At 43.9% G+C, this 27,375-nt stretch overlaps 1 protein-coding gene across 2 annotated transcripts in view; it reads left to right on the forward strand.

The window, feature by feature from the left end:
- Positions 1 to 27,375, forward strand: part of LOC111157246 (dedicator of cytokinesis 11) — a 189,506-nt gene that overhangs the window by 38,701 nt on the left and 123,430 nt on the right. For both annotated transcript variants that reach the window (XM_022518519.1, XM_022518520.1), the window contains exons 2-7: positions 10,176 to 10,292; positions 10,378 to 10,467; positions 10,886 to 10,968; positions 12,244 to 12,313; positions 12,920 to 13,015; positions 26,429 to 26,563. In XM_022518519.1, the coding sequence (XP_022374227.1) occupies positions 10,176 to 10,292; positions 10,378 to 10,467; positions 10,886 to 10,968; positions 12,244 to 12,313; positions 12,920 to 13,015; positions 26,429 to 26,563 (591 nt within the window). The remainder of the gene's footprint in view (positions 1 to 10,175; positions 10,293 to 10,377; positions 10,468 to 10,885; positions 10,969 to 12,243; positions 12,314 to 12,919; positions 13,016 to 26,428; positions 26,564 to 27,375) is intronic.

Here is a 27,375-nt window from a genome sequence, read left to right on the forward strand (position 1 = left end):
CGCCTGCCTCTCTGTCTACTTGTGATCTCTGTCTGTCAAATAAATAAATAAAATCTTTAAAAAAAAAAAAAAAGGTTGAACTTGGCATATGGTCGTGTTTAGTCTAAGTGGTAGAGAAATTATAAGGCACAGTTTCCCCTTCTAGGAGTTTATGATCTCGCTGAGGAGAAACCTATGCAAAGCACCCACAAAGCAGTTCCATGGTATCTGTGAGTAAATGCCACCAGTGGTAGGTAAAGACCGTCAGGGCTGTAGGCAAGAGAGGTTGGAGGTTGGAATCCCATGAGCCAAGGTGTGGATTAGGAATAAGCATGACGCGATGGGCTCATGAAAAGTAACATTTTCCCCTTAGTTGTTGGCTTTAAGAAAGGTTGGTGTCTTGAAGGCAATTTGTATGTGGGTTTTTTGCGCCAAGATTGGCCCTGAGAAACAATCTTTATGAAAATATGTTCGTGTCTGTTTTGCCAAGTTGGGTTGTGCTAACTGGAAAGATGGCCATCCCTCCCCCAGCATAGTTGTCAGATTCTATTAATTCAAAGCTTCTTTGGTACTTGGGAGTTCCTTTGGGGAAAGAGGGGAAGAAAAGAACTGGTGAAAGGTAATCAAGGGATTTAGAGAAGACAAGGTCATAAAAAAGTCAAATACTGTTTATTCAAGCCTTATGAGCATGTTTCTTACAGATAGGGTTCCTTTGTTCTGTGCCTTGTGGGGCCCTCTCGAAATCCCTAGTCTGCCCGTGGTGGCTCACCTGTCACTTCTCTTCATCCTCGTAGGGCCACTGTTGACAGTCACCTACTCTCTGCTGTTCCAGAGTTTTATCAACAAAAGCAGAAGACAAGATGAAATGGTCAGAGACCGCATGTACCCACCTAGGGAGATTTTTCTGATTGACACGAATGTGAATGTACAGGCTTATGCCCGAGAGTGTGCAAAAACACTTGCGCGGTCCCTTTGTTGGAAGATGTGGCTGTCAGAGGGTGTGAGGGGGGCACAGAAGCCAGGGTGGGGTTGAAGTTACAATAGCGTCTGGGATCAGCTTGAATGTTTTGGGTTTTACCTCCCTCCCCCATTAAACCGTGAACTTGTCAAAGGCAGGGGCTGGTTCTCTTTCATTTCTGCATCACCAGGTGCTGGCACGGGGCCTGGACCTCAGCAGGGACTCGAGAAGTGTGCCACAGAGCACACACTGACTCGGTTTCCTGCGTTGCCGGAAGTGGCTCGTCCCCGGTGGCCATTTTGAGTGTCAAGTGGGATTGTAAGATAACTGTGGAGCAAGCCCTCTGCCCTCGGCTCCACGTGTCTGTAACCGAAGGGGAGCTGGCGGTCTGGGAGAGGGGTTCTGGAGCTGGGAGGAACGCTGGGAAGGAGAGATTCATTGAGTAGCCTCCCCCCTTTGAGGATGTTACTTCTTTCCGAAGATTGTTATTTTCAAAAAGAATATGGTCCAATGCCATTGCAGCAGTAGTCCGAACACAATGCTGTGGAAATGGGCTTCTGACTTTTGGGCTGTCATTCTGTTTCCTAAGCCACTTGTTGCCATGCTCCCTCTTGCACTGAAACTTACCTTGGAGAGGCGGGCGGTCGTGGTGGTAGAGGTTTTTGAAGGAGCGCTGGGCTCCACGGTGAAGCTTGCCCCCGGCTTTCTGGTCTCCCTCCCACTGTGCTATAGGAGGGATTCTGTGAAGCCAGTGTTCACTTTTAGACTTGCAGAAGAGACATTCTTAGAATTCTTCAGGAGAACTAGTTTCTAAAGTAAAAGATTTACCAGTAAACTAATGACCTTTGATGTCATATCTAAGCAGAAAGCACCCAGGCTGATTCCTCATCATTGCAGAGAAATATCATGGGATCATGATTGCTTTTTAAATACAGTTGAAATTATGTGGTTAAATTTCTAATGATAATATAAATAGGCTTGCTAGTAATGTGAGCTTTTGAATACACGAGTGGTTGTATTTACAGAGGACAGACTGGTGGTTGCCAGAGGGGAGGTAGGGAGAGGTGGGTGAAATAGCAAAGGGGATTAAGAGTACATACTCCCAGTTATGGAATAAATAAGTCTTGGCGATCAAAGGTACAGAATAGGGAATATCATCCGTAATATTGTAGTAACATTATGCGGTGACAGATGGGGACTACTCTGCGTCATGTATAGCATTGTTGAATCACTATGTTGTACACCTGAAACTAATAGAACATTGTATGTTAATTACACTTCAATTACAAAAAAAAAATACACCAGTGGTTGGGTGGTTGAATATATACATATGCATACATATTTACATATTTTAGAATTACAAGCGTGGTTTTTTTTTTTTAAAGATTTTATTTATTTATTTATTTGACAGAGAGAGATCACAAGTAAGCAGAGAGGCAGGCAGAGAGAGAGAGGAGGAACCAGGCTCCCCATGGAGCAGAGAGCCCGATGCGGGGCTCAATTCTAGGACCCTGAGATCATGACCTGAGCCGAAGGCAGAGGCTTTAACCCGCTGAGCCACCCAGGCACCCCATACAAGCATGGTTTTATAAAAATATATATACAGCTAGGATGATGAAAGATCAGTCCTCTTGGATAGCAGATGTGGAGAAAACACCACAAAATCATAAAATCTTAATATTTGATGCTGCCAGTGATTCCCAGTTAGGATCTGTTGTTTCTTCTCTTTGGACCAAGAAGTAGACCCTAATTGGATCTGTACTGATGAATTTCCTTTTTCAGTCTGTCCTTTCTCTCTCTGTTAGAAATCAAAATGTCATCTCTTTTTCCCCTTCATTTCTTCACTCTTCATTTCTTTACAGTTTTAGGGTTTACAAGTCTATTTAGATTTGGTCCTAAGTAAGCCTGGAAGAGTGTCCTGTGTCCCACACCATAGTACAAAGATTGATATTTTAAATTTTATTTTCTTGGTGGGGCACCAATAAATGGTGGCTCATTTGGTGGAGAATGTGACTCAATCTTGGGGTCGTGAGTTTGAGCCCCACTTTGGGGGTAGAGTTTCCTTTAAAAAAAAAAACAGAAAAAATATTTTATTAGAGATTGGAAAATTACTGATTAGGGCGCCTGGGTGGCTCAGTCGGTTAAGCGTCCCAGAGTCCCAGAGTCCTGGAATCGAGCCCCGCATCGGGCTCCCTGCTCAGCAGGGAGTCTGCTTCTCCCTCTGCCCCTCGCCCTGCTCCTGTTCTCTCTCTCTCTCTTAAATAAATAAATAAAATCTTTAAAAAAAACGGTTTAGAAAAATACTGATTTATTTTCCTTTATGGGGAAGTGATTTATAGCTTACTGTTTCAATAAATACATTTCAATGAAGAAGAGATTTGATTGGGAGAAAAATACGAAGCATATGAGTGCAGAAGGTACGGCAAAGTCTTGAGGATTGTATGTGAATAAGCTGAGTCTGGAAAACTCTGCTAAAAAGAGAATCAGGAGTTGGATTACTTGGATTCGAATCCCAGTTCTCCTACTAGATGATGGACTGCTGAACTTCATCAGGCCTCTGAGCCTCTTTCTTCATTAGAAAGTTGAAATGATGGCATTTTCCTTGTCTACTTGGCAGGTTATAGTAAGACACAAGGTAGCATTCGTATTGAAAGTGTTTCCTGGGGCGCCTGGGTGGCTCAGTGGGTTAAAGCCTCTGCCTTTGGCTCAGGTCATGATCTCAGGGTCCTAGAATTGAGCCCCGCATCGGGCTCTCTGCTCCATGGGGAGCCTGCTTCCTCTTCTCTCTCTCTGCCTGCATCTCTGCCTACTTGTGATCTCTGTCAAATAAATAAATAAAATCTTTAGGAAAAAAAAAAAGGAAATGTTTCCTGAAGGCCGCAAAGTGATCTTCAAGTGAAATGATAAGATAAAAAAATTAATAATAAATCACTAGCAAGTTACTTCAAGAGAGCCTCCGAATCCATGAGCAAGAACATTCAAAGACCGTTTGGGGGCCTTTTTTTTTTCTTTATGGTAAAAACCGAGTAGTTTCCAAATTTAGGTTGACGGTTTTCCTGTCACTACTTATGAGGAGAAGGCAGAAACATATGCTTGCTTTTCTCCAGATTGTAGAAAAGCTTTTGCCTTTTACTGAACGCTGCTGTGGAGCCACACAGAGGTAACCCAGTGGGACCTTCCTATATTATTTGAATGTTTATGAAGTACCGTTTGTTATCACAGAGTTCTTTTTTTTTTAAGATTTCATTTATTTATTTGACAGACAAAGATCACAAGTAGGCAGAGAAGCAGGCAGAGAGAGAGGAGGAAGCAGGCTCTCCGCTGAGCAGAGAGCCCGATGTGGGGCTCGATCCCAGGACCCTGAGATCATGACCTGAGCTGAAGGCAGAGGCTTAACCCACTGAGACACCCAGGCGCCCCATCACAGAGTTCTTGACTGAGGAAAAAGCACCTTCTTTGGCTAGTCGGGGCACAAATTGGCAGGAGGGAAAACTTGCGAACCTGGGAGAGAGACCCTTTTTGTGTGTGAGGGAAGCTTTATTAAGAGAAACCTTGTGAGTCCTGTAGTCCAGTGGTAAAGTTGAATAGCAAAGTTAGACAAGAGACATGTTCTGGACCACAGGGCAGAGCCACCATGAAATCGTGATGATTCTAAGTGTCAAAGGTTTTCCTTGTCTCTGATGCCAAGAGAGTTACCAATGAACTCTACTGGAAGAGAAACTTAGGGTGTGGTTGTTGGGGTGCTGACTCCTAATATATCCTTTTTCCTCTACTTCCAGTTTGAATTGTGCTTTTAAGGCCTGTGAGGACTGGGATTGGAGGCGACTGGGTTGGGGGAGGGTTAGTCCTTCCTCTTTTTTTTTTTTTTTTTTTTTAAGATTTTATTTATTTATTTGTCAGAGAGAGAGAGAGGGAGAGTGAGCACAAGCAGATAGAGTGGCAGGCAGAGGCAGAGGGAGAAGCAGGCTCCCTGCTGAGCAAGGAGCCCGATGTGGGACTCGATCCCAGGATGCTGGGATCATGACCTGAGCTGAAGGCAGCGGCTTAAACCACTGAGCCACACAGGCGTCCCAGTCCTTCCTCTTTTTCTTCTGAAGCAGATGAAGCCTGACTTAACAGGCCTAGATCTGCCATTAGGGTAAGTTTTGTGGGACTCAGAACAGCCACCTCAACTTTTTCTACAATCGAGCTACCTCTGACAAAGGAAGTAAGAGTGAAGACCCAGAACGCTTAGTTTATTATTTTTTTTCAAGATTTTTATTTATGTATTTGAGAGAGAGAGAGAGTGCGCACACAAGCAGGGGGAGAGGCAGGCGGAGGGAGGGGGGAAGCAGACTCGGAGCTCATTGTGGGGCTCGATCCCAGGACTCTGGGATCATGACCTGAGCCAAAGGCAGATGCTTAATTGACTGAGCCACCCAGGTGCCCGCAGAATGCTTAGTCTAGTCAGTCTTTTTTTTTTTTTTTAGATTTTATTTATTTATTTGACACACACAGAGGGAGAGAGAGAGAGAGAGATCACAAGTAGGCAGAGAGGCAGGCAAAGAGAGAGGGGGATGCAGGCTTCCTGCTGAGCAGAGAGCCCGATGCGGGCCTCGATCCCAGGACCCTGAGACCATGACCTGAGCTGAAGGCAGAGGCTTAACCCACTGAGCCACCCAGGCACCATTAGTTTAGTCAGTTTTAAATGAAAAGTGAAACCTTGTTTTCTAGAACATGAATACAGGGCTTTCAAAACATAGGGAGAGCTGAGGGTTTGTTTTTTGGAAGGCTTATATTCTGCTGTATGTTTAAACAAGAGATTCATTTGGGCATAGGCTTTTTCCAGCTTAATTTGACAACCACATTAGGAAGCTGAAGGTAGATGTTTTTTTTTTTCTTTTCTTTTTCAAAGTTACTTGGAGCAGGTATTTGTGAAATTATTGTAGAGAGAGATTAACAGATGCTAACTCAACAGGTTAAACATTGAAATTTGAGGGCTGTTTTTGCACTCTGTATTGAGAGGATAGTTGGCACCAAAAGCAAGACTGGAAATTGTTTTCAGTGCCTAAGGCTTGCCTTCTTAGATGGGCTTTACTCATTTCTCTGAGCAATTGATCAGAGACTCAGAATGTTAGGCAGGAAGAGGCAGCCAGTTTCCTTGCGCTTGGGTCCATGAATACATGGTAGATGTAGGACAAGGGGCTCAAATTTTACTATCAGGAAACCTCTGAGTTCCCCGAATAGGAATTGTTTCTTCTGTTTCAACTCATTTTGTATTCATAGACATGATAGGGGATGGTCAGCTGGATTTGATCTTGTGGGTCTACAAATTCAAATTTAAGACTTGAAGTATATCTTCCTTAGGATCTTCCCCCTCTCCCCCAGGTTTATTGAGGTATAGTTGAAAAAGAAACTTGTACATATTTAAAGTGTACACTGTGATAATTTAATATAGGTATACACCGTGAAATGACTACCACGGTCAAGTTAATGAACACATTTATCACCGTGCATACTTTATTTTTTTGATGAGAATGCTTAAGCGCTACTGTCTTAGTAAATTTCAAGTACACAATACCAAATTAGTAACCGTAGTCATCATGTTCTGCATTAGCTCTCTGGAACTTACTCATCTGGTAACTGAAGTTTGTACCTTTTGACCAATCACTCCCCATTTCCCTCATCTCCCAGCCCCAGCAAGCACCGCTCTACTTTTTTTAGATTTCACGTATAAATGATACCATACGGTATTAGTGTGTGTGTGTGTGTGTGTGTGTGTGTGTGTGTGTGTGTAGAGTACATGAAAGCCCAGGTACTCATCACCTATCTTCAGCTTCAACGATTATCAAGTCTTTGTCCTCCTTTCTGGCTCTATCCCAATGGAAGGTTTTTAAAAAAATTTTTAAATTTTTAAAAAAGATTTTATTTATTTATTTGACAGACAGATCACAAGTAGGCAGAGAGGCAGGCAGAGGGAGAGGAGGAAGCAGGCTCGCTGCTGAGCAGAGAGCCGGATGCAGGGCTCGATCCCAGGACCCTGAGATCATGACCTGAGCCGAAGGCAGAGGCTTTAACCCACTGAGACACCCAGGCACCCCTTAAATGTTTAAATTATTTTAAATTGAAGTACAGTTGACACACGACATATTAGTTTGAGGTGCACAACATAGTGTTTTGACATTTATACACATTATGAAGTGTTCGCCGTGGTAAGTGTAGTTACCATCTGTTATAAACAAACTTATTATAGTAGCATTGACTCTATTGCCTGTGGTGTAATTGACTTATTTTATATTTTATAATATATATGAAATATATATTATATATACTATATTTTGACTTATTTTATAACTGGAAGTCTGTACCTCTTAATCCCCTTCATCTGCTTTTACCCATCCCCCTACCTTCCTCCCCTCTGGCCACCACCAGTTTGTTCTCAGTATTTAGGAATTTGTTTTTGTTTTGTTTTTTAGATTGCACGTAGAAGTGAAATCATACGGTATTTGTCTTTCTCTGACTTATTTCACTCAGCATCGTACACTCTAGATGCATACGTGTTGTGGCAAGTGGCAAGATTTCATTCTTTAATGGCTGAGTAATATTCCTCTGGGTGTGTGTGTGTTTACGTGTGTGAGAGAACAAGAGAGAGAGAAAGATCTTTATCCATGATACCCTGAGGTTTTTGTCTTTCTCTGTCTTATTTGACTTATAATGCCCTTCTGGTCCATCCATGTTGTTGCAAATGGCAGGATGTTCTTTCTAATGGCTGAATAATATTTCTTTTTTTTAAAGATTTTATTTATTTGACAGACAGAAATCACAAGTAGGCAGAGAGGCAGACAGAGAGAGAGGAAGGGAAGCAGGCTCCCCGCTGAGCAGAGAGCCCGACGCGGGGCTCGAACCTAGGACCCTGGGACCATGACTTGAGCTGAAGGCAGAGACATTAACCCACTGAGCCACCCAGGTCCCCCAGTATTTCAATATATGTATATACCACATTTTCTTTATCCATTCATCTGTTGAGAGACCCTTAAGTTTTTTCTCTATTTTGGCTCTTGTGAATAATATTGCTAGAAACATGGGAATGCAGATACCTCTTTGAGATACTGATTTTGTTTTCTTCGGCTATATACCCAGAAGTGGGATTGCTAGATCATATGGCAGTTCCATTTTTAATTTCATGAGGAACTTCCTTTCCTTTTTTAGGGTCTTTTAGATTTGTCGAATACTGATGTTTATTGGTCAGAGTGGTTTAATCTAAGTAATCTTAGAGAGGAAACTCTGAAATGCTCTTCGGATATGGCATTGGGATATAGCAGTGACTTAATTGTGAACCATGTATAAAAACTTCTCATTTATGGCAGAATTATCTCCAATAGCTGAATTATGGAAGCAGTCCAAGGTCCATCGACAGATGAATGGATAAAGAAGATGGGGATGAATGTACACAATGGAATATTACTCGGCCATCAAAAAGAATGAAATCTTGCCATTTGCAACGATATGGATGGACCTAGAGTGTATTATGCTAAGTGAAATAAGTCAGTCAGAGAAAGACAAATACCATATGATTTCACTCACATGCGGAATTTAAGAAACAAAACAATCGAGCCAATGGGGAGAAAAAGAGAGACACACAAGCCAAGACTCAGACCCTTAACTCTAGGGAACACAAGGAGGGGAGAGGGGTGGGGGGATGGGGAAAATAGGGAACGGGGTCTAAGGGGGACATCACTTGTGTTGAGTACCAGGTGTTGTATGGGTGTTGAACCACCATATTGTACACCTGAAACTAATATTACGCTGTATGTTGCCTAACTGGAATTTAAATAAAAACTTTAAAAAACCCTGTTTTCAAAGGACTGTATGGATATGCCATACTGGAGACTGCCTCAAATACTGTGTAAGCAAATACAATTCCGATTCCATTATGATACTAAGTTTCAGTGTATGTTGTATTCAGGTTTACTTTCTGTTGTTTTTTAATAAAATTTTTAAGTAATTTTAATTTGATTTAGTAAAACACTGTTATCAGGAAGCATTAATATACACCCACCTTGGTTTGGAATAGTGTATTGGGATGTAGCTCCGATGAATCTAAGTATCTCAGTATTTATCCAACAATTAACAGTGGGATGCCCACCGTGTGCCAAGTGCCGTTGCCGGGGCTGGAGTTAGAACAGCGACCAAATAAAAGGAAATCTCCGCCGTCAGATGAGCAGAGCGGTAAAGTAGGTGTTATATCACGTGGTGCTAAGTTCAGTGAAAGAAAAAAATGATAGGAAGGTGGGGGGTGGGATCCTCTTCCAAGTTCAGTGTCTTGTCTATTCCTATCTTTGTGTATCTCTGAGGGGGAGGAGAGGCTGCGTGAGGTAGAAAGAACAGAGCCTTTGTAGTCACAGACCTGGGTTTGAATTATAGCTCGGAAGGCAGACAAGCTACGTCGTGTTGAGTGCAGAGTTTCCTCATCTGTCCAATGGTGACAAAGATTAAGCCTGTTTCTTTTTTTTTATTCATTCTTTCACGCATGCTCGCTCCATGGTCTGAGCCAGCCAGGCGCCCCAGATCAAGCCCATTTCCTAGGGTGGTTATGAGGCTTACATGAGAAAATATAGAGAAAGCGCTTGGCACAGTGTCTGGCACACTTGTAGAAAGGGCTTGGTAAATGCTCACTCTTGTTACTCTTATTAATAAATCATAGCCTGCATTTCTCCCGACACCGACCCTGCTCCTTGTAACCTTAGCCTCAGGCTGGGGCCCTCCTCTCAGTGGCCAGGTCCCCAGGAAGTCTGGCAGGGATCCCCTGACTTTGTCACCTAGGACCCCACCCTTTCACGCCTGCCCAGAAGCTCGAGCACCTCCAATAGCCACGCTCGGCCAGGCCCGGCCTGCACCAGGCACACAAATGTCCCTACTTTGTCCTCTTCGGTTACCCAGTGAACAGAGCCAGTTCCCTAAAAATCAACCGACAGGCTTCCAGACAGACCATTCTTTGTTTTACCTTACATTTTTGCAGGGCACATGGCAAAGTAGGGTACAGGGCTAGCTCTCTGGACCCCCTGGGCTTTAGCGGAGAGATCTGCATGTGTGTCCATATGTGTTTGGTGTCTGTGCTTTTTGTTTATGAAGGATCTTTCTCGTGAAAGCATCCGAAGTGCTCACTGCCGTCAGTAGTCCCTTCTGTCTTTCACACATGGACAGGAGTTTATGCCTCATGAGTCTGACCATATTAACTTTTTTTTTGTCTCTCATTAAGGAAAAGACAAAAATTGTTGAGCCCTTGGACTATGAGAATGTTATCACCCAAAGGAAAACCCAGATTTACAGCGACCCCCTCAGAGACCTGCTTATGTTTCCAATGGAGGATATCTCTGTGAGTTCACAAACACTACTTTCAAGGAAAACGCTTATGCTCTCCAGGCTGGTTCTTAACGGCAAGAATGTTCTTTGTCTTCTAGATCTCGGTGATAAGTCGTCAGCGCAGAACAGTGCAGTCCACTGTACCAGAAGATGCTGAGAAAAGGGCCCAAAGTTTGTTTGTCAAAGAGGTAAGACCCTCAGAGGCCACAGAGGGACATTATTAAAGTCAGAAAAATGTTCTTCCTTTAGCATTAATGGGAAATAAAATGACTAACTTAGTGGACCTCTGTGACAAGTCTAGATGATGGGGTAGAGAGGAGAGAGCTTAATCACTGGGACAAACAGCATGGGTTCTTAGTTTCTCTCTTTTAGATTTGAATCTTCTTTGAATTTGGAGTCAGAGTGTTCCAAAGTATGTATGCATTGGGATTTTTTACTCCCAATTGGTTTAGGGAGACCATGTTAATCCCCAAAGGATGATCCCAGTACAAATATTTTCCAAATGATTTTTACAAAGTCTGTCACCTTCCTTTACCAGACTTTTACAGACTGGATAGATGTATGCTTGCTTGATGTTTCAAATTAAAAATTCCTATTTTCTTTCAGTGTATTAAAACCTATAGCACAGATTGGCACGTGGTAAACTACAAGTATGAAGACTTCTCTGGAGACTTTCGAATGTTGCCATGGTAAGTGTAGAATTCAGGGGAAGCCTTTGAGAGGAGAGTTACTCAACATTTTACCTTTTCTTAACCACTTATGAAGCTTCTCAGAGATAATTTATAATAAAGCAAGGCCTTAAAGTGACCGGCTTGTTTGGTAAATGTATTTTGGCCAATTGAATATGTTTTCACTTTATGCATTGAAATTCTTCCCAAAATGTATGTGTTCGCTTTTTGGCTTTGATGCAGCTATATTGACCATAAAATCTTTTAATTCTGGATAATGTAGTGAGCACTTTCCAGTGGTGTCCAGGAAAATGCTAGAATTGGGGCACCTGGGTGGCTCAGGCGATTACACATCTGACTTAAGCTCAGGTCATGATCTTGGGGTCCTGGGATTGAGCCTTGTGTCGGGCTCCCTGCTCGATGGGGAGTCTGCTTGTCCCTCTGCCCCCACCCCTGCTCGTGCTCTCTCTTTCTTTCTCTCCCAGATAAATAAATAAAATCTTAAAAAACAAAGAAAATACTAGAAGGTACTTGGTTCAGTTTGACAACCCCAGACATCCCTTGACAAAAGCACATTTCTTTCAGTTGAGTTGACCGACTGCTGAGAGCACACTGGCTCAGGAGCCAATTCCAGTCTTATTTGTTGAGGTTCAACAACCACTTACTCTCACTTACTACAACCACATCCAGCTGCTTACTTACTAGCTGGATGACCTTGGGCCAGTCACTCAATCTCTTTGAGCCTCCCTGTTCTCTGTTTCTTCATCTGTAGTACGACTAACCTCATAGGCCATCTATCATCTGGGAAACGTTTTAGAGAATAAGACGTTGTGTAGCCTCTTGTAGTTTTCAAAAACAATTCCCTCGAAAAGAAAACAGGCCTAAAGACGAACTTTAAAATTGAATCCCAAGATGGATGACCAGTCCAAGTTCATACAGCAAATGGATGGAAGAGCCAGAATTACACTGTGTTGCTTTTTCTTCTGGGGAAAGATAAGCTTCTGCCATCACTAACAACTCCGGCCCACATTCTCTGGCAGTTCTAGGCTGACGTAGTATTTGGCTTAGCTGTAGTTTCGCCACAGGCCGCACACGTAGGAGCCCTCACATAAAAGGTAATGTAAGTTTACTCAGAGAGGAAACTCTGAGTTGGAAAGGGGAAAAGAATTTATCCTCCTCACGTCTTGGCGTTTCCTTGGTTGTAAAAGAGAGAAGTCTGCCTATTCATCTTGCTTTTATTTTTTTTTTTTTGTCTGTTCTCTTCAGTATCTGAGGTAATTCTCTTGCGTTTTTCAGCAAATCTCTGCGACCAGAAAAGATTCCCAGTCACGTATTTGAGATTGACGAGGACTGTGAGAAAGATGAGGTAAAAGTGGGGGCCACTGCGGTGGTGTCCTCAAGGTCGCATCTGCCGGCACAGAACTCCTTGAGAAAAGCTGAGGGACAGTATTGTTCTCAAGTGATTGGTGGCCGGCTTTCAAGCTAACGAGCGTTTTTAAAAATTAAAAAAAAAATTATTGTGTTTCCAAGTGGAGTTTAGGGAAAATCAAGTGAAGTGGGCTGTGCTTTGTATATGAACATGTTTTCCCACCGTGGGAGATGCTCGTGGGGCTTGTTTTCTCTGCACCGGGAATGCGGCAGGGTGATTCATCTAGAACCCCCTGCGTAATAGGTCCCTCTTGGGACAGATGGCCTGGATGTCTGTGCCATTTTGAGGTGCAGTTTGACTGTTTACTTCATGCAGAAGACTCCCAGAAGACAGCCCCTGAGATTCAGCAAATATTGAGCACCTGCTGTGTGCGGGCACAGAGCCTTTCTTTATCTAGTTAACAATTTCAAGTTTCATCAGGCATCTTTGTGGGGTGGGGAGGTTGTGCTTTAATTAGAAAGTGGGGAAGGGCCTCATTCGTGTCCCCCCAAAAGTTTGATTAGAGGGCCTGCTGTTTCACTGACGGTTTTTGCCCTATTTCAGGATTCCTCTTCGCTCTGTTCTCAGAAGGGTGGCGTCATAAAACAAGGCTGGTTGCATAAAGCCAATGTAAATAGCACCATCACGGTTACCATGAAGGTAAGAAGTAGTCATTGTATTATCAGTTTAAGGATATTGTCATGAGTAACCTGTGTGGAAAACATGTTTCTTTAAAAGAATGTTTACAGGGACATGTGGGTGGCTCAGTCGGTTGTGTGCCTGCCTTCAGCTCAGGTCATGATCCCGGGGTCCTGGGATCGAGTCCCGTGTCCGGCTCCCTGCTCAGCGGGGAGTCTGCTTCTCCCTCTCCCTCTGCCTCTCCACCCCCGCTGCCCCCGCCTCCTGCTCACTCTCTCTCTCTCTTTCCTCAAATAAATTTTAAAAATCTTAAAAAAAAAAAAATTTTACAGTGAGCCCTAGCAAAAAAAAAAAAAAAAAAAAAAAATTCTCTATTGAGATGATTTTCTCACAGATGTATAGAATTTAAAAACTCTGCAACCTCAGGATAAATTTAGAAGTGCAACTTTTTAAAGAAATGTAATTATTCAGAATCAGGAAGTTTACAAAGGAGGCTGTCATTCAACGACGCTTCCATTAAAAATGAAAAAAAAATTCAGGAAGGAGACTGTCAGCTGAATGAGGGTAATGGCATTGAAACAAAAGGGCATCACAGGTTCCTATGTGGAGACGGATATACTGAATAGAAGGATCGGGTAGCCCATTAATTTGGCAAATATTGATTAGGCACGTATTCTGTGCTGGTCACGAGGGGAAAGCTATGGATGTCTAAGATGAGGGTCCTTGAATGCCAGTGGTCTCCAGATGAGATAAGGAACATACCAAATTTCCTACTAGACAAAGTGGTACCTTGGTGTTGTCTGAGAATTACAGAGTTGTGTAGTTTGGCCAAAATATCTGCATATGGGGTTTGTAGGAGATAAAGGTAAAACTGGGGGCAGGGGAGTTGGGGGGATCTCGAATGCCTTGGGCATGAAGCTGACTTTTGTTCCAGAGGCCGTGAAGAGCCATTAAAATCTGAAGGTGAAACTAACGAGCTACTTGGAAGGTTCTGAGCAGAAAGCCAAAGTATTGTCTTATACCAAATATAACTGTTCTTGCAAATACTCAGTACAAGGTCATGTGGTTTGCCGAGGGTGATTCACACTGCCGTTAAGTATGGAAGGCCATTCTGTCTCTCACATAGCCTGCGAGCAGAAACCATGGGTGTCTACCAAGAGAAGACTCCAATTTTATCTTAATTTAATATTTGGCCCACTGCTTTCCATTGAGTGGCTATGTCCGGTTCTCGTTTTCATTTCCAAGTCCTGAGAATAATGAATCCAAGTTGTAGGATGCTTTCTGCGTGTCTCCTGCACTTAACGTTAACATGGGCTTTAGCCGATGGTGATGAATCCATTCGTTGAGGACCTCATGCATATGTGCCAGGCACCGTACTGGGTGTTTTGTAGTCTGTATCTCATTTAGTCCTTGTGGCAGTCCTAGGATAGAGGGGTCCTGTTTGTATTTTTGGTTTAAGACGTGGGAAGTGAGGCACAAAGAAATGAATGGTTCACCCAAGGTCACACCGCCCCAGATTCAGACATGGGATCTGAACCTAGCCAGGCTGATGCCCGAGCCTCTGCTCTTCCTGGCACACAGTCAAGGCCAGCTAGCTGAGTGAGTGAGACTCGAGGCTTTATTATAATATATGTCCAATCAGAATTACCAGGTTCAGCAGGGCGCCTGGGTGGCTTAGTTGGTTAAATGTCTGCCTTTGCCTCTGGTCAAGATCCCACAGTCTGGGGATTGAGTCCCCTGTAGGGCTCTATGCTCAGTGGAGAGTCTGCGTCTCCCTTTGCCCTTCCCCCACCCCCTGCTTGTGTTCATTCTCTCTCTCGGATAAATAAATACATAAAATATTAGGGAAAAAAATTCTCAGGTTCAGAAATGCTTGTGTGAAAGTGTATAATTCAGTGCAGATTGCCAGAAAATGGTTCTATGGGTTTTTTTTTAAAGATTTTATTTATTTATTTATTTGACAGAGAGAGAGATAGCAAGAGAGGGAAGACAAGCAGGGGGAGTGGGAGAGGGAGAAGCAGGCTTCCTGCTGGGCAGGAGCCTGATGTGGGGCTAGATCTCAGGACTCTGGGATCATGACCTGAGCTGAAGGCAGGTGCTTAACGACTGTGCCACCCAGGCACCCCGGTTCTATGGGTTTTGACTCCACTCTCACATTACTCAAAATATTAAAATGTTTTCTCCATACTTACTGTAGCCCAACATGAATATAATGTATGGAAATCTGGACTCATAGAACAAGACATTGGGGAATTAATACCTTCAGAAAACAATTCACCATGGGATTCTTTTCAATAGTGAATTCCTCTAATGCCTTTAAAAGAGAATTTGCTTTGCATACAACTTTTTAGGAGCCCATTTATCATAAGTCAAAACACAGTTGCCTGTAAAAAGTACATGCTTTCCATTTTCCTCCATAGTTTGTGAAACACAGATTGGTTGATGCGGTGGGCAGAATAATTGTCCCCCCCAAAGATGGCCATGTCCTAATGTCCAACATCTGTAAATGTTCCCTTACATGGCCAAGGGGAGTTCAGGTGGCTAATCAGCACACTGGGAGCGGAGCCTGGGTTTTCCAGGTGGGCTCAGTGTAATCACAAGGGTCCCTGTCAGTGGAAGGAGGAGGCAGAAGAGGAGAGTCAGGGAAGGAGGTGGGAGGACAGAAGCGGGGTCAGAGAGAGATGCTTTGTTGCTGGCTTTGAAGATGGCAGAAGGAGCCACTGGCCAGGAAATACTGGCAGCCTCCGGAAGCTGGAAAAGGCAAGGAAATGGTTTCTCCCCTAGAGATTCTAGGAAGGGACACAGCTCTGCTATAACCTGGATTTTCACCCAGAGAGACCCACCTCAGACTTCTGCTCTGTAGAACCGGCAGAGAATACATTTTGTTTTAAGCCACTGAATTTGTGGCAATTTGTTCCAATGACAATAGAAAACAAATTCAGTCAAGTAGTGAAAGATTGATTATTTAGCTGATATGTTGTCTATCCCGGAGGTTGCAAACAGCACCACTCATGGGGGCCAGGCAGGAGCCATAAATTCATGAAGCGGGTGGTGGGGTCTGAGGCAACTTGGTGACCACATGGCCCAGCTGAAGGGGACAGCTGCCGCCAGCCTCCAGCTTATTGTCGTTCTTCCGCTGTGAGCTAGGCTCTTTGCGTTGTTGCCTCCTTTCGTCCCCAGCTGTTCATGTTTTGGCCACTTCTTCCTTTTTTTTTTTTTTTTTTAAAGTGAGATACAGTTCAAATAGCATAAAACCACTTACTTTCTTTTCTTTTTAAAACTTCTACCAAACAGTAGGCAAAGAAAGGAAAAGAAGGATAAATCAAAGTGATCCTGTGTGCCACACAGCTCTTAGAAAAACAAAACGAGGAGGAATAATGTGAAAAAGGCCATAACGAGATTTGGGAATTGTGCCTGGCCATGGATTTCATTTATCCCAGATCTTCTCCATTTTGGATTTCTGGGAGCTGGATATACGTCCCCTATTCTTCCTGTTTCACGTCCTAAGCCAGAGTGGTAATATTCTGTTTCAGGGTTAATCACAGCTGGGATGGACATGAGAGGAAGAAGGTTCAGGCAGACTCAGTGAAAGGTGTCTGAGGGGTTTTGCCAAGAGGTTTTTGTTTCCCTCTAAGAATTGTGTTTTTTAATTTTTAATTTTTTATTAACATATAATGTATTATTAGCCCCAGGGGTACAGATCTCTGAATTGCCAGGTTTACACACTTCACAGCACTCACCATAGCACATACCCTCCCCAATGTCCATAACCCAACCACCCTTTCCCTACCCCCCTCCCCCCGGCAATCCTCAGTTTGTTTTGTGAGATTAAGAGTCTCTGTCTTTGTCTCCCTAAGAATTTGTGTTTTAACTATTATTGAGTTCAGCCTCGTGGAAGTTGGTTGAAACTCGCCGAGTTTACAGTGCCATCTCTATGTAAACAGAGGGCCTGTGACTGTAGGGAGAAGGGCCATGGCGGGATGGGGGTGGGGTGGGGGTGGGTGTTGGATGTGCATTTTGTTTGGCCAGCCTCGAGAACTTGGAGTGAGGGCCAAGGTGGAAGTCCAGGCCTCTGAACTGGGGCGCCCTGGGGGCTTTGAGCTTGCCCCCTCAGGTTGGGGAATCAGACATGTTCTTCCTGCGGCAGGCCTGGACTGGCCCGGACACAGGAGAGAGTCTAAATCTAACGGTGGGGGGAGCAGCTGACCCTGCCCTTGGAGAGTCGGCAAGGGCAGAAACAGATGAACTGAAGCAGAGGGCTGATGGTTCATGAGATGTTCTGAGAGGAAAATCCCTTCTATATTTGTTTCTGTGATGGTAGCCTTTGATGTGAAGAATATTAATGAGTCTCGTAAATGAACGGGAAGGTGAGTCGGGCATGCTGTCATTATCTTAGTCATTTTCCTGATACTGGGGGTAATTATCCCCTTGGTATGTCTAGGGTCCCCTGCCTGCTAGGATGTCCAGCCCACGCTGGTGAGAAGCGTAGGTAGCTTGAGCAGTGAGCACCACAGGCCTAGAGCTGGCCAAGTGGAGAACCAAGAACCTTTGCTGTCAGAAAAATTCAAGCTTTGATAGGCCCTCAAGCTCGCAGTAGACTAACCAGGAAGCTACAACAGAAGGATCTCGGTATTTCTCATGATTCAGTAGCACATAACAGCCTGCGGGAGCCATGTGCCTTCCCTTCTGTTTCATCTGTGACTCTTCAGTGTGCTGTGGCTTGACATGGGCCTGTGGATCCCCTTGGGGTTGACAGGGATTAAGGTAGGGTAACTGGAACCTTCTTAGAGTGAGGTGTCACTTTCGGGGTCTTTATTCATTTAAAAAAACTTCTGGATTTAAAGGAAAAAATATAGAATCGGTCCTTTGGAAAATTTTGAAATGATGGACAGCAACTCAACTCTCTCTTTTTTTTTTTTCAAGATTTTATTTATTTATTGGAGAGAGAATGAGAGAGCGCTACAGAGAAGGAGTAGGGAGAGGGGACAGAGGAAGAGGGTGAAGCAGACTCCCCACTGAGCAGGGAGCCCAACGACAGTGTGGGGCTCGATCCCGGGACTCCAGGATCATGACCTGAGCTGAAGGCAGACACTTACCTAACTGAGCCACCCAGGCGCCCCTTAACTGTCTTTGTAAACAAGGCCAAGTCCCTTTCCTGGATTCTTTGACTGTCAGAAATAAGGGAGTCTAAATGTCATGGAAGGGAGAAATGGAGTTGTCAGAGAAGGTGGAAAGAAAAAAAAAAAGCGAAGGAAAGAGGGTTAGAAAACACTGAGCCAAGGCCAATAGCTAAAAGGGAATCAGAAGACTCTTACTTTATCAAGTCTTTGGAGAAAGCAAGCACGTGATCTGTAATGTGACATAAATAATGTAGCCACAGTAATTCATGTATAGGCTGCTTTAGAAAGCAAATCCTCCCTTGCTAGCTGCGAGACAGTTTTGCAGGAACATTCAACTTGATAGTGATGGGCTTTAGGGCGAAGGGGATAAGTTGATTTCTTCATATGGGAAGATGACAAGAGCCCATGTTTGTGGAATAAAAATTCACACTTTTGCCCATACACGCCTTTCCACCAACTCCCAGTCAGTGTTTAAGAGAAAAGCCTGCATCATTTTCTGCCATCGTCACGATTTCCGCAGAGGTGCTGGCCGAGCCTCTCCGTGGTTGGCTGGGAAATTGGTCGTGAGGAACCCAGGCTCCGGGAGAGCTGGCGATGATGTGCATTAAGGCCCAAGTCACGCTTTTCAGTGGCTGGACACTTCCTCTTGCCGAGGAGATGCTGGCGTCGTGCAGCTCTTGTCCTATCGTCTGTCCGCAGTGACTGTCATACCCTGAGCTTATGATTTGCTTTGTTCTCGGTGTTCGTGTTAGAACAGGGCAAGCCTTGTCATAGGTGATTAATTTCCCCCATTTGTACCTTTCTAGTTAATCAGAACCCATCCCTTTGCCGGTCTGCAATTCCTGGGAAAGTTTTAGAGAGCAAGTTTAAGATCTCCTAGAGAATAAATGATTCCTTAGACCGAAACACCAATCTTGACAGAAACCTGTCCATTTACATTATCTCTCAAGTAGCTGCTGGGAAGCTCTGCTTTTTTCTTTGACTCTTTTTCACCTTGGTGAAGAAATTGAATGCAAATGACATAGCTAAGATATTGGATTTGACCTTCCCCTGGTGCTTAGAGCTAGTTACATCCTAGGGATATAATGATCTATGGAATAAGGAAGAGTCTGATGTTGAGGGTGGTTTTTCATTTAAAAAAAATAAAAAGTCTGTTGCAGATTCTTGGCCAATCCCTGGGACACCCACCTTTATGCCTCTTCTTGGCTCCATTGGGGCACATTCCTCTAGCTTCCTCCTCCCCATTCCCAGCAATTAAATGTTGAAGTGTCTTGCTATGTTATCGGGGTTGTAAGTTCAACTGCTTGATGTATGACTCGCTTCGCCTGCCCCCTCCCACTCGTTATATATATCCAGAGTCAAATAGTCCTCACTTATTCTTTTGACTGTTACAGGAGGGTTTTTTCCCTTCTGTGTTGGGAGAACAACAAATCAAGGAATTTTACCTAGGAAGGCACATGCGATATTAAAATAATTGCTGGGAAGGCTAAGGTCATTATGTTTATTGGAACAAAAGGAAGAGAAAATTTTTTAAATGTTGTTCTTAGGTTAGTGCATCGTGTTCTCAAGTCTACCAGACTGTCTCTCCCAGCTAACAAACAGATTATAGTCATTTTATGGGTAAGGGATTTCTCATGAATTTGTTTTTATTTTTTATCTGTTTATTTATTTTTTTTTAAGTGGACCCCATGCCCAGCGTGTAGCCCAACACAGGGCTTGAACTCATGACCCTGAGATCAAGACCTGAGCTGAGATCAAGAGTTGGGCGCTTCACCAACCGAGCCAGCCAGACCCCCCGACTTGTTTTTTATGTTTAGTTTTTCCTCATTCATTGGTGACTGTTGAAAACCATTTATTAGAGGATGCCCATGTGCCAGACACTATGAGGAATCAATGAATTCATCACCAAATATGTACTAAATATCTTATTAACTCAAGGTGTTAGTATTGCAAAGGGTAGGGAGAAGTTTCCCATGCAGAACTTAAAACCTCTTTGGGGACATGGGACACAAAATGAAGATGGTTTAAGGGCACCTGGCTGGCTGAGTCAGTAGAGCATGTGACTCTTGATTGTGTGGCCGTGAGTTCGAACCCTACGTTGGGTGTACAGTTTACTTAAAAATCTAGTATACTGTTTAAAGGTGGTTTGGAGACCAAGTGCTGTAATGAGTCCAGGTCACTGTGATCTGAGGTCAGAGAATGCTTCTTGAAGGAGGTAGGGCCTCCATGGGAGAAAATCAGGAGGTGAGTGTTGGAAGCAGGTATGTACGGGGCGGGAAGTGTGTTAGGTGAAGTTGGGAGAATAAATTTTGTTTGGTCCATCCTTATCTCCCTGCACCTCAGTTTCTCCTCTATAACACGGAGATGATAATAGTAATCACCATACAAGGTCATTATGAGGATTAAATGGTATGGTGTGAGGAAAGCCAGAGACTGGATGGTATTAGTAACCACTCCACGGATGTCAGCCATTTGTATTACATTATTTGTAGGATTGTGGGAGCGCCTCGAAGGTGGGATTGGTCATGTGAGCCCTGCCATGTGGGTGAGGGAGGGTCACTGAAAATTTGAGCAGAACCATGATGTGCTGAGATAAAGCTAGCTGATAAGATCATCTGTCATAATGAGAAAGGCGGATTGTAGACCTTTCCTTCTAGAATTTGCTCCAAACTAAATAATTTAAAAATCTCCAGTGCCCACATATGGTGGAGTTATTTAAGAAGAGCTCTTTGAGGGACAGCCAGGTGGCTCAGTCGGTGAAGTATCCAACTCTGGGTTTCTGCTCAGGTCATGATCTCATGGTCATGAGGTTGAGCCCTGCATTGGGCTCCCCACATCGGGCTCCATGCTGGGTGTGGAGCCTGCATAGGGTTCTCTCCCTGTCCCCCGCGCCCCCGCCATGCTCTCGCTCAAAAAAAAAAAAAAAGAAAAAAGAAAAGATAAAAAAAGCTATTTGCTTTTTAACCAGTTTCCCAGAAAGTAAACCTGTGTGATTTATTAAAACTTGGTAAGACTGTAAAACGATACGGTGAGGAGAGATGAGTGATAGATTAGGTTGCCAACGCACTGGTAGGGGTTCTTCAGTGGGATGACGTTCTTGACATTCTGGTATAATTAACTGCTACTTGCTTTTTTGATAAGTCCCGGGGTTTTCTTCTTTATTATTTCTTTCATCTTTGCTTGGAACAGCTCTGAGACCCAGAACTTCTCTTGCTCTCCTGCTTTCTCCTTTTCCTTGCTGCCTCTTATTTTCTGCTCTGAGACGTGAGTCAAGTAAGTTTCTCCTGCCCGATCCTTCCTTGCCCCCAGCCCACCTACTTTGCCTGCCTACTTCTGTTAAATCCCGAAAAGCGTTCTTTCCCAGGTCCCCCGGTTCGTGTAACTTAGCAGTGAATACTTACCCTCTCAGTAACACACGTAAGTGAACCCTCTTGAGATTTGTTCTTCAGATGATAAAAGGCTCTCCTAATTTGTGGCTACTTGGTGCTCAAACTTGCCTGCCTTCCATCTTTGATTCAGCTGAGTGACAGAAAGCCTTTGTTCTTGCTCCAGAAGGGGTCATGTGGTCAATATTTAAAAGGTTGTCATCCAGGCAGCTCTGGGTTTTAAGGAGACTTGGCAGGACCTGATCCCTGAGAATGACCTCCTTTGGCTCCCTCTCAGTTTTATTCTTCTGGGTGGTCTGAGTAGGCCACTCATCAGGGTCCATGCTTCTCATCGAGTCAGGTGGGGGAATTTTCAGCTGTGTCCGCCATCTAGGAAAAATAATAAAGGGGAGGAGGAGGAGGAGGAATATGGACATTACAGAGAAATCCCATTCCATTGGTTGGGACCACTGGGGAATTTGAACTGGAGAATGAATTATTCATCCAGGCATCATTTATCTTGCCAAATTTTCCTGAGTCCAGGCGCTGTTGTAGGGACTGGGGATATGGTAGTGGGTGAGACAAGGACCTTGACAGTCTTAAAAGAGACAGACAGCAAATAAACAGATGACCGAGTTATATTTGGATAGTGAGCGCCATATGAAAAAGATACAATAGTGTGCCGTGATGGAGGGCAGGGTGGTCACAGAAGCCCTCTCAGAAGAGGTGAGATTTCCACAAAGATCTGAGAGCACTAAGAGAGTGAACCATTGTCCATACGTGGAGGAAGAGGATTCCAGGCCAAGGAAATAGAAAGTTTCCCGTAGCCACTTTCTTTGGGTGTTTGCAGAGCAGCTGGTAAGCCAGGGTAGCTGCACTAGGATGATAAGAAATTAAGTCCAAGAGAGGCACCTGGGTGGCTCAGTCGGGTAAGCATCAGCCTTTGGCTCAGGTCATGATCCCAAGGTCCTGGGATCGAGCCCCATATTGGGCTCCCTGCTCAGCATGGAGTCTGCTTCTCCCTTTCCTTCTGCTTGCTGCTCCCCCTGCTTGTGCTCTCTCTCTCACTCTCAAATAAATAAATAAATAAAATCTTAAAAGAAGAAAGAAAGTCCAAGAGGTAAACTGAGGCCACACAGGTACACCGTCTTAGGCTATGGTGAGGCTTTGTGGTTTTAGGTGGGAAGCCATTGGAACGTTTGGGCAAGATTCTCTTTTTCTTCCTCATCAGATTCTGATTCTAGTTCTATCCTTGACTTTCCTGTGTGAACTTGAGTGAGCTCTTGGTCTCTTGGTTTGCTGTTAAGTAAAATGATACTTAATGATACTTATCTCCGGTGACATTAGAAGAATAAGCTGTTGATTACGAAGGACTCGAGGCCTTCGAGATGAGAGGTATGATACGGAGTAATCACCACAGTTCTATGTAGTCATTATTTGTAGCTTCCCAGAAGATGGAACCCAACGAATATCCTAGACCATTAGACTGAGAAGCGAACTTACAGTTCTTTTATGGGGGCTGAGTCTGGTTTCTGTGGAAATGATTTAAAAGTCTTTACCTGAACAAATGGTCTTTCAAGCCTGTAAGAAGTTGTTTGGGGAGGGTGCCCCTTAGCCTGGGAAGGCTGTCATGTTATCTGTTCAATTTCAGTACAATTCTTTGTAGATCATGAAAAAAATGATCTCACAGATCGTCTGGCCCAATCCCATTTTACCAATGAGGAAACGGAGAAGCAGGGTCTTGAAGACAGCTTCCCTGCTGGTGGGCGGGAGTGCTGGACAGGAATCCAGATCGTGTGACTTTCAGCATCTGCTTTCTCCCCCAGATTCATGAGCGACCCACCTCAGTGTCCCATTTTGACATAATTGCAATGTTACAGGAAGCGATTTACTGTAATTTCAGATCCCTTTCCCTCTCTATTGTAATGATGTTCTTTGCTAATATTGGAAGTGGCGGCTGTCACGGAACATCTTTGCTTGGTGAGGCAGCTGTACAGGAAAAAAATTTCACAGACTCAAATTGGGCTCTGCGTCACAAATGTTTTGCTCCGTGTTCCGCGTTCTTCTGCCACTCTCTTTGTTGCTGGCTCTGGGCTCTGCAAGTGGCTCCGGCTTGAATTTTAGATTTGGTCACAGATCAGATTCAAATTGGTCGTAATTTTTGCCTGGAAAATGTATCTGAATTTTTGCCCTACACAATTACTATAATAACTTTCAAAAGGGGGAGTTTTGTGTGTTTGCACACAGTATGTAATTTTAGGCCATCTGGTCTCATCATTTAAATAACACGTGAACCACTGTCACAAAAACAAGCAAATGTATACGGTTGATCTTTGAACAATATGGGGGTTTAGGGGCACTGACTCCCTGTGCAGCTGAAAATCCGTATATAAGTTCTGACTTCCCCCCAAACTTAACTGCTAATAACCTGTTGACTGAAAGTCTTATGGATAACATTAAAACAGCTGATTAACACATATTTTGTATGTTGTATATGTGATGTACTATGATTCTTGCAATAAGATAAGCCACAGAAAAGAAAATGTTATTAAGAAAGTCATAAGGAGGGGCACCTGGGTGGCTCAGTCCATTAGGCATCTACCTTCGGCTCAGGTCATGATCTCAGGGTACTGGGGTCGAGCCCATCCTTGGGCTCATTGCTCTGCAGGGAGTCTGATTCTCCCTCTCCCTCTGCTCCCCTCACCCTTCCCCGCCCTGCCCATGCTCTCTCTCTCTCTCTCAAATAAACAAAATCTTTTAAAAAGTCATAAGTAAGAAAGAGAAAATATGGTTACAGTACTGTAAAATGTATTTTTTAAAGATTTTATTTATTTATTTAACAGACAGAGATCCCAAGCAGGCAGAGAGGCAGGCAGAGAGAGAGGAAGGGAAGCAGGCTCCCTGCTGAGCAGAGAGCCCGATACGGGGCTCTATCCCAGGACCCCAGGATCACGACCTGAGCCAAAGGCAGAGACATCAACCCACTGAGCCACCTAGGCACCCAAATGTATTTTTTTAAAAATCCACGTGTAAGTGGACCTGAGCACTTCAAACCCATGCTGTCCAAGAGTCAACTGTGTGTATGTATGTGTGTGTGTGTGTGTGTGTGTGTGCGCGCGCGCGCGCACAGTCACCACTATGATTAACACTTTCCTTGTACATGAATCTAGATTTCTTTAGTTACAACTCCGGGAAACTTAAATGTGGGTAAATCAATAACGAGGAGTATGTATTCTCATCTTGTGGGACCACACGCATTTTCTGTACCTGTGTAGTAGTATTGACTCGGTTGACATTACAAAACAAAGCAATCTTTTCTGTTTGGACTCCTTTCTGTTGGTACCGTACAAACCCATGCGACCACTCCCTGAAACGGGAGCTGTAGCATTTACCGGTCTAACCTGTTGGGGTGTTCCTCCCGCTGGTATATTTTTGTCTTTCATTCCAAAATCGGTGATATTTCAACAAGTCAAAAATACCTACAAGCGTGTTTTTTCTCTTTCCCGGTTTTCCTAAAAAGAAATGCTTAACGTGTGATACATTTTGCTTATTCATGCTATGGGAAAAATAGATTGCCGATATTTCAGCTTCTTTGCCAGAAATTAAGTCATTTTCAAGAATGAAGTTGCCGAATAGTATTCTTTCCCTAAATGAAGTTCTTAAAATAGTCCGAGATCATACTGGATACTCAGATGGGTGATTGAAAGTGGCAAGCTTCAATCTTAAAGCCAACTTCTGTAAGACAAGATGTGTAGGAAAGTGCTTGCTCAGTCATCACCCAGAGCCTGTGTCCTGGTCCCTTTCCATTCCCACCCTGAAACGATTTTAGATCCATTATCTGGGGGAATTTTACTATAACAGATGCTTGACACAGTATGCAGTCTGTGGCTTGTTTTTTTTTTTTTTCTTCAAGATTTTATTTATTTATTTGAGAGAGAGAGAGAGCATGAGCAGGGGCAGGGAGGGAGAGGCAGAGGGAGAAGCAGACTCCTCGCTGAGCGGGGAGCCCGACACGGGGCTCGATTCCAGGATCATGACCTGAGCCAAAGGCAGACACTTAACCGACTGAGACACCCAGGGGCCCCCCCAGTCTGTGGCTTATTAAGAGAAGCATAGGCTCATCAGAGAGCTCCAGATCCCCCTTTTAGTGTCTTTGATCAATCTGAGACTTTCTAGGAGACGCTTAGAGGGCTAGCATGAATGAATCCAACTGCCTTCCTCCTTTTCCCCCTTCCTGTGGGTTTTGCTGTGAGCTGTAGCCACAGGCTCCTCCTTAACTGTTGTGAATGCCTGATTTCAAATGGATGCACAAGCCTGGTGGGCTTATTGACTCAAATCTCAGCATTTGGGGTACTCAGTGGCAACGGGGAGGCAACCAGTGACTCTCAGTGTTTCCCTGGGAGTGCGTTATTAGCTGGAGTTCCAGAAGTGCGGCTGTGGGACAAGATAGGTGAGGTGAGTATATATGTTGGGGGTATGAGTGTGTATATATATATATATATATATACATATATATATATATATATAATATTTTAATTTTATTTTTAGCTTTATAGTTTTCCTTTTTTTTCAAACGTTTAAAACATTTCTCTATTTATACTTGGAGTCATGGTGACATGAATGAAATGCTGAGAATCCAGTCATGGTTTTGCAGTTAAATGGGAAAAGGACGCTGTCATGAAACGGACCGTGGTTCAGATACAGAAATGCTTTTTCAACTTTAAAGTGTTAAAAATGTCGTCTTCTGTAGATTAACTGAGGGGAAATCACTTGACTTCAAATTTTTCGTCTTAAAGAAAGTGAAGCTAATTGTAATTCCTAATGACCTCTCAGAGGTGTGCGGAGGTTGTCCAGATATAATGGTTGGAGCAAGCCCTTGAAGGTTTTTTTGTGCAAAGAAGTTGTTTAAATGTTCAGACAAATGTATCATTGCCGATCTTTCCCCGTAGGTATTCAAGAGACGGTATTTTTACTTGACTCAGCTTCCTGACGGTTCATACATTCTCAACTCCTACAAAGACGAGAAAAATTCCAAAGAGTCTAAAGGTTGTATCTACTTGGACGCCTGCATTGACGTTGTTCAGGTAGGGCTATCGAAGTCACCTATTCTTCTCTTTCTTGAAGGGGGTTATTGATCAACTGTTAAGAACCTTCGCATTTTTCTGTCATGGTCAATGGCATCTCCATCCACCAAAACATTTATACTAGGAAACTTAGAATCCTCTTCAGTGCCCTATTCTCACTCTGTGCAAGAATTCAAGTGTTTACTCAGGTTTTTGGAGGCTGACTCCAAAGTGCTTTTTTTTTTTTTTTAAAGATTTTATTTATTTATTTGACAGAGATCACAAGTAGGCAGAGAGGCAGGCAGAGAGAGTGGGGGTAGGGAGCAGGCTCTCTGCTGAGCAGAGAGCCCGATGTGGGGCTCAATCCCAGGACCCTGAGATCATGACCTGAGCCGAAGGCAGACGCTTAACCCACTGAGCCACCCAGGTGCTCCTCCAAAGTGCTTCTTGATCTCTTACCTTGTTTCCACTCGTACTGCCCTTCTCCTGGTTCTTTCTTTGTCCTCTTCTGCCTAGAGGCTTGCCTTCCTGCCCTCTGCTTTGTTGTCTTGCTGTAGTCCATCCTCCGAAGACAGAGATGGGGTCCTTCACTTGTCTCCTTAAAACCTTTTTGGCTCTTGATGTATCATCTCACAGAGGGAGAGCTAAAGCTCTTCCCATGACCTGCCCTCTGCCCTCAGCCTCCCTTCTAACCTTATGTCCCCCACACCTCAAAGACACTGTGCTCTAACCACTCCATGGGTATTTGCTTTCCTTCCACTTGTTTCTCTGCTTGGCACACACTTTCTCCTTCTGTTCCCTTTTGAACCTTATCTTTCAAGACTCCATTCAGA

Source organism: Enhydra lutris, unplaced genomic scaffold (genome assembly GCF_002288905.1).
Source record: "Enhydra lutris kenyoni isolate GAN:26980312 unplaced genomic scaffold, ASM228890v2 scaffoldscaffold53, whole genome shotgun sequence".
Classification (NCBI taxonomy): domain Eukaryota; kingdom Metazoa; phylum Chordata; class Mammalia; order Carnivora; family Mustelidae; genus Enhydra; species Enhydra lutris.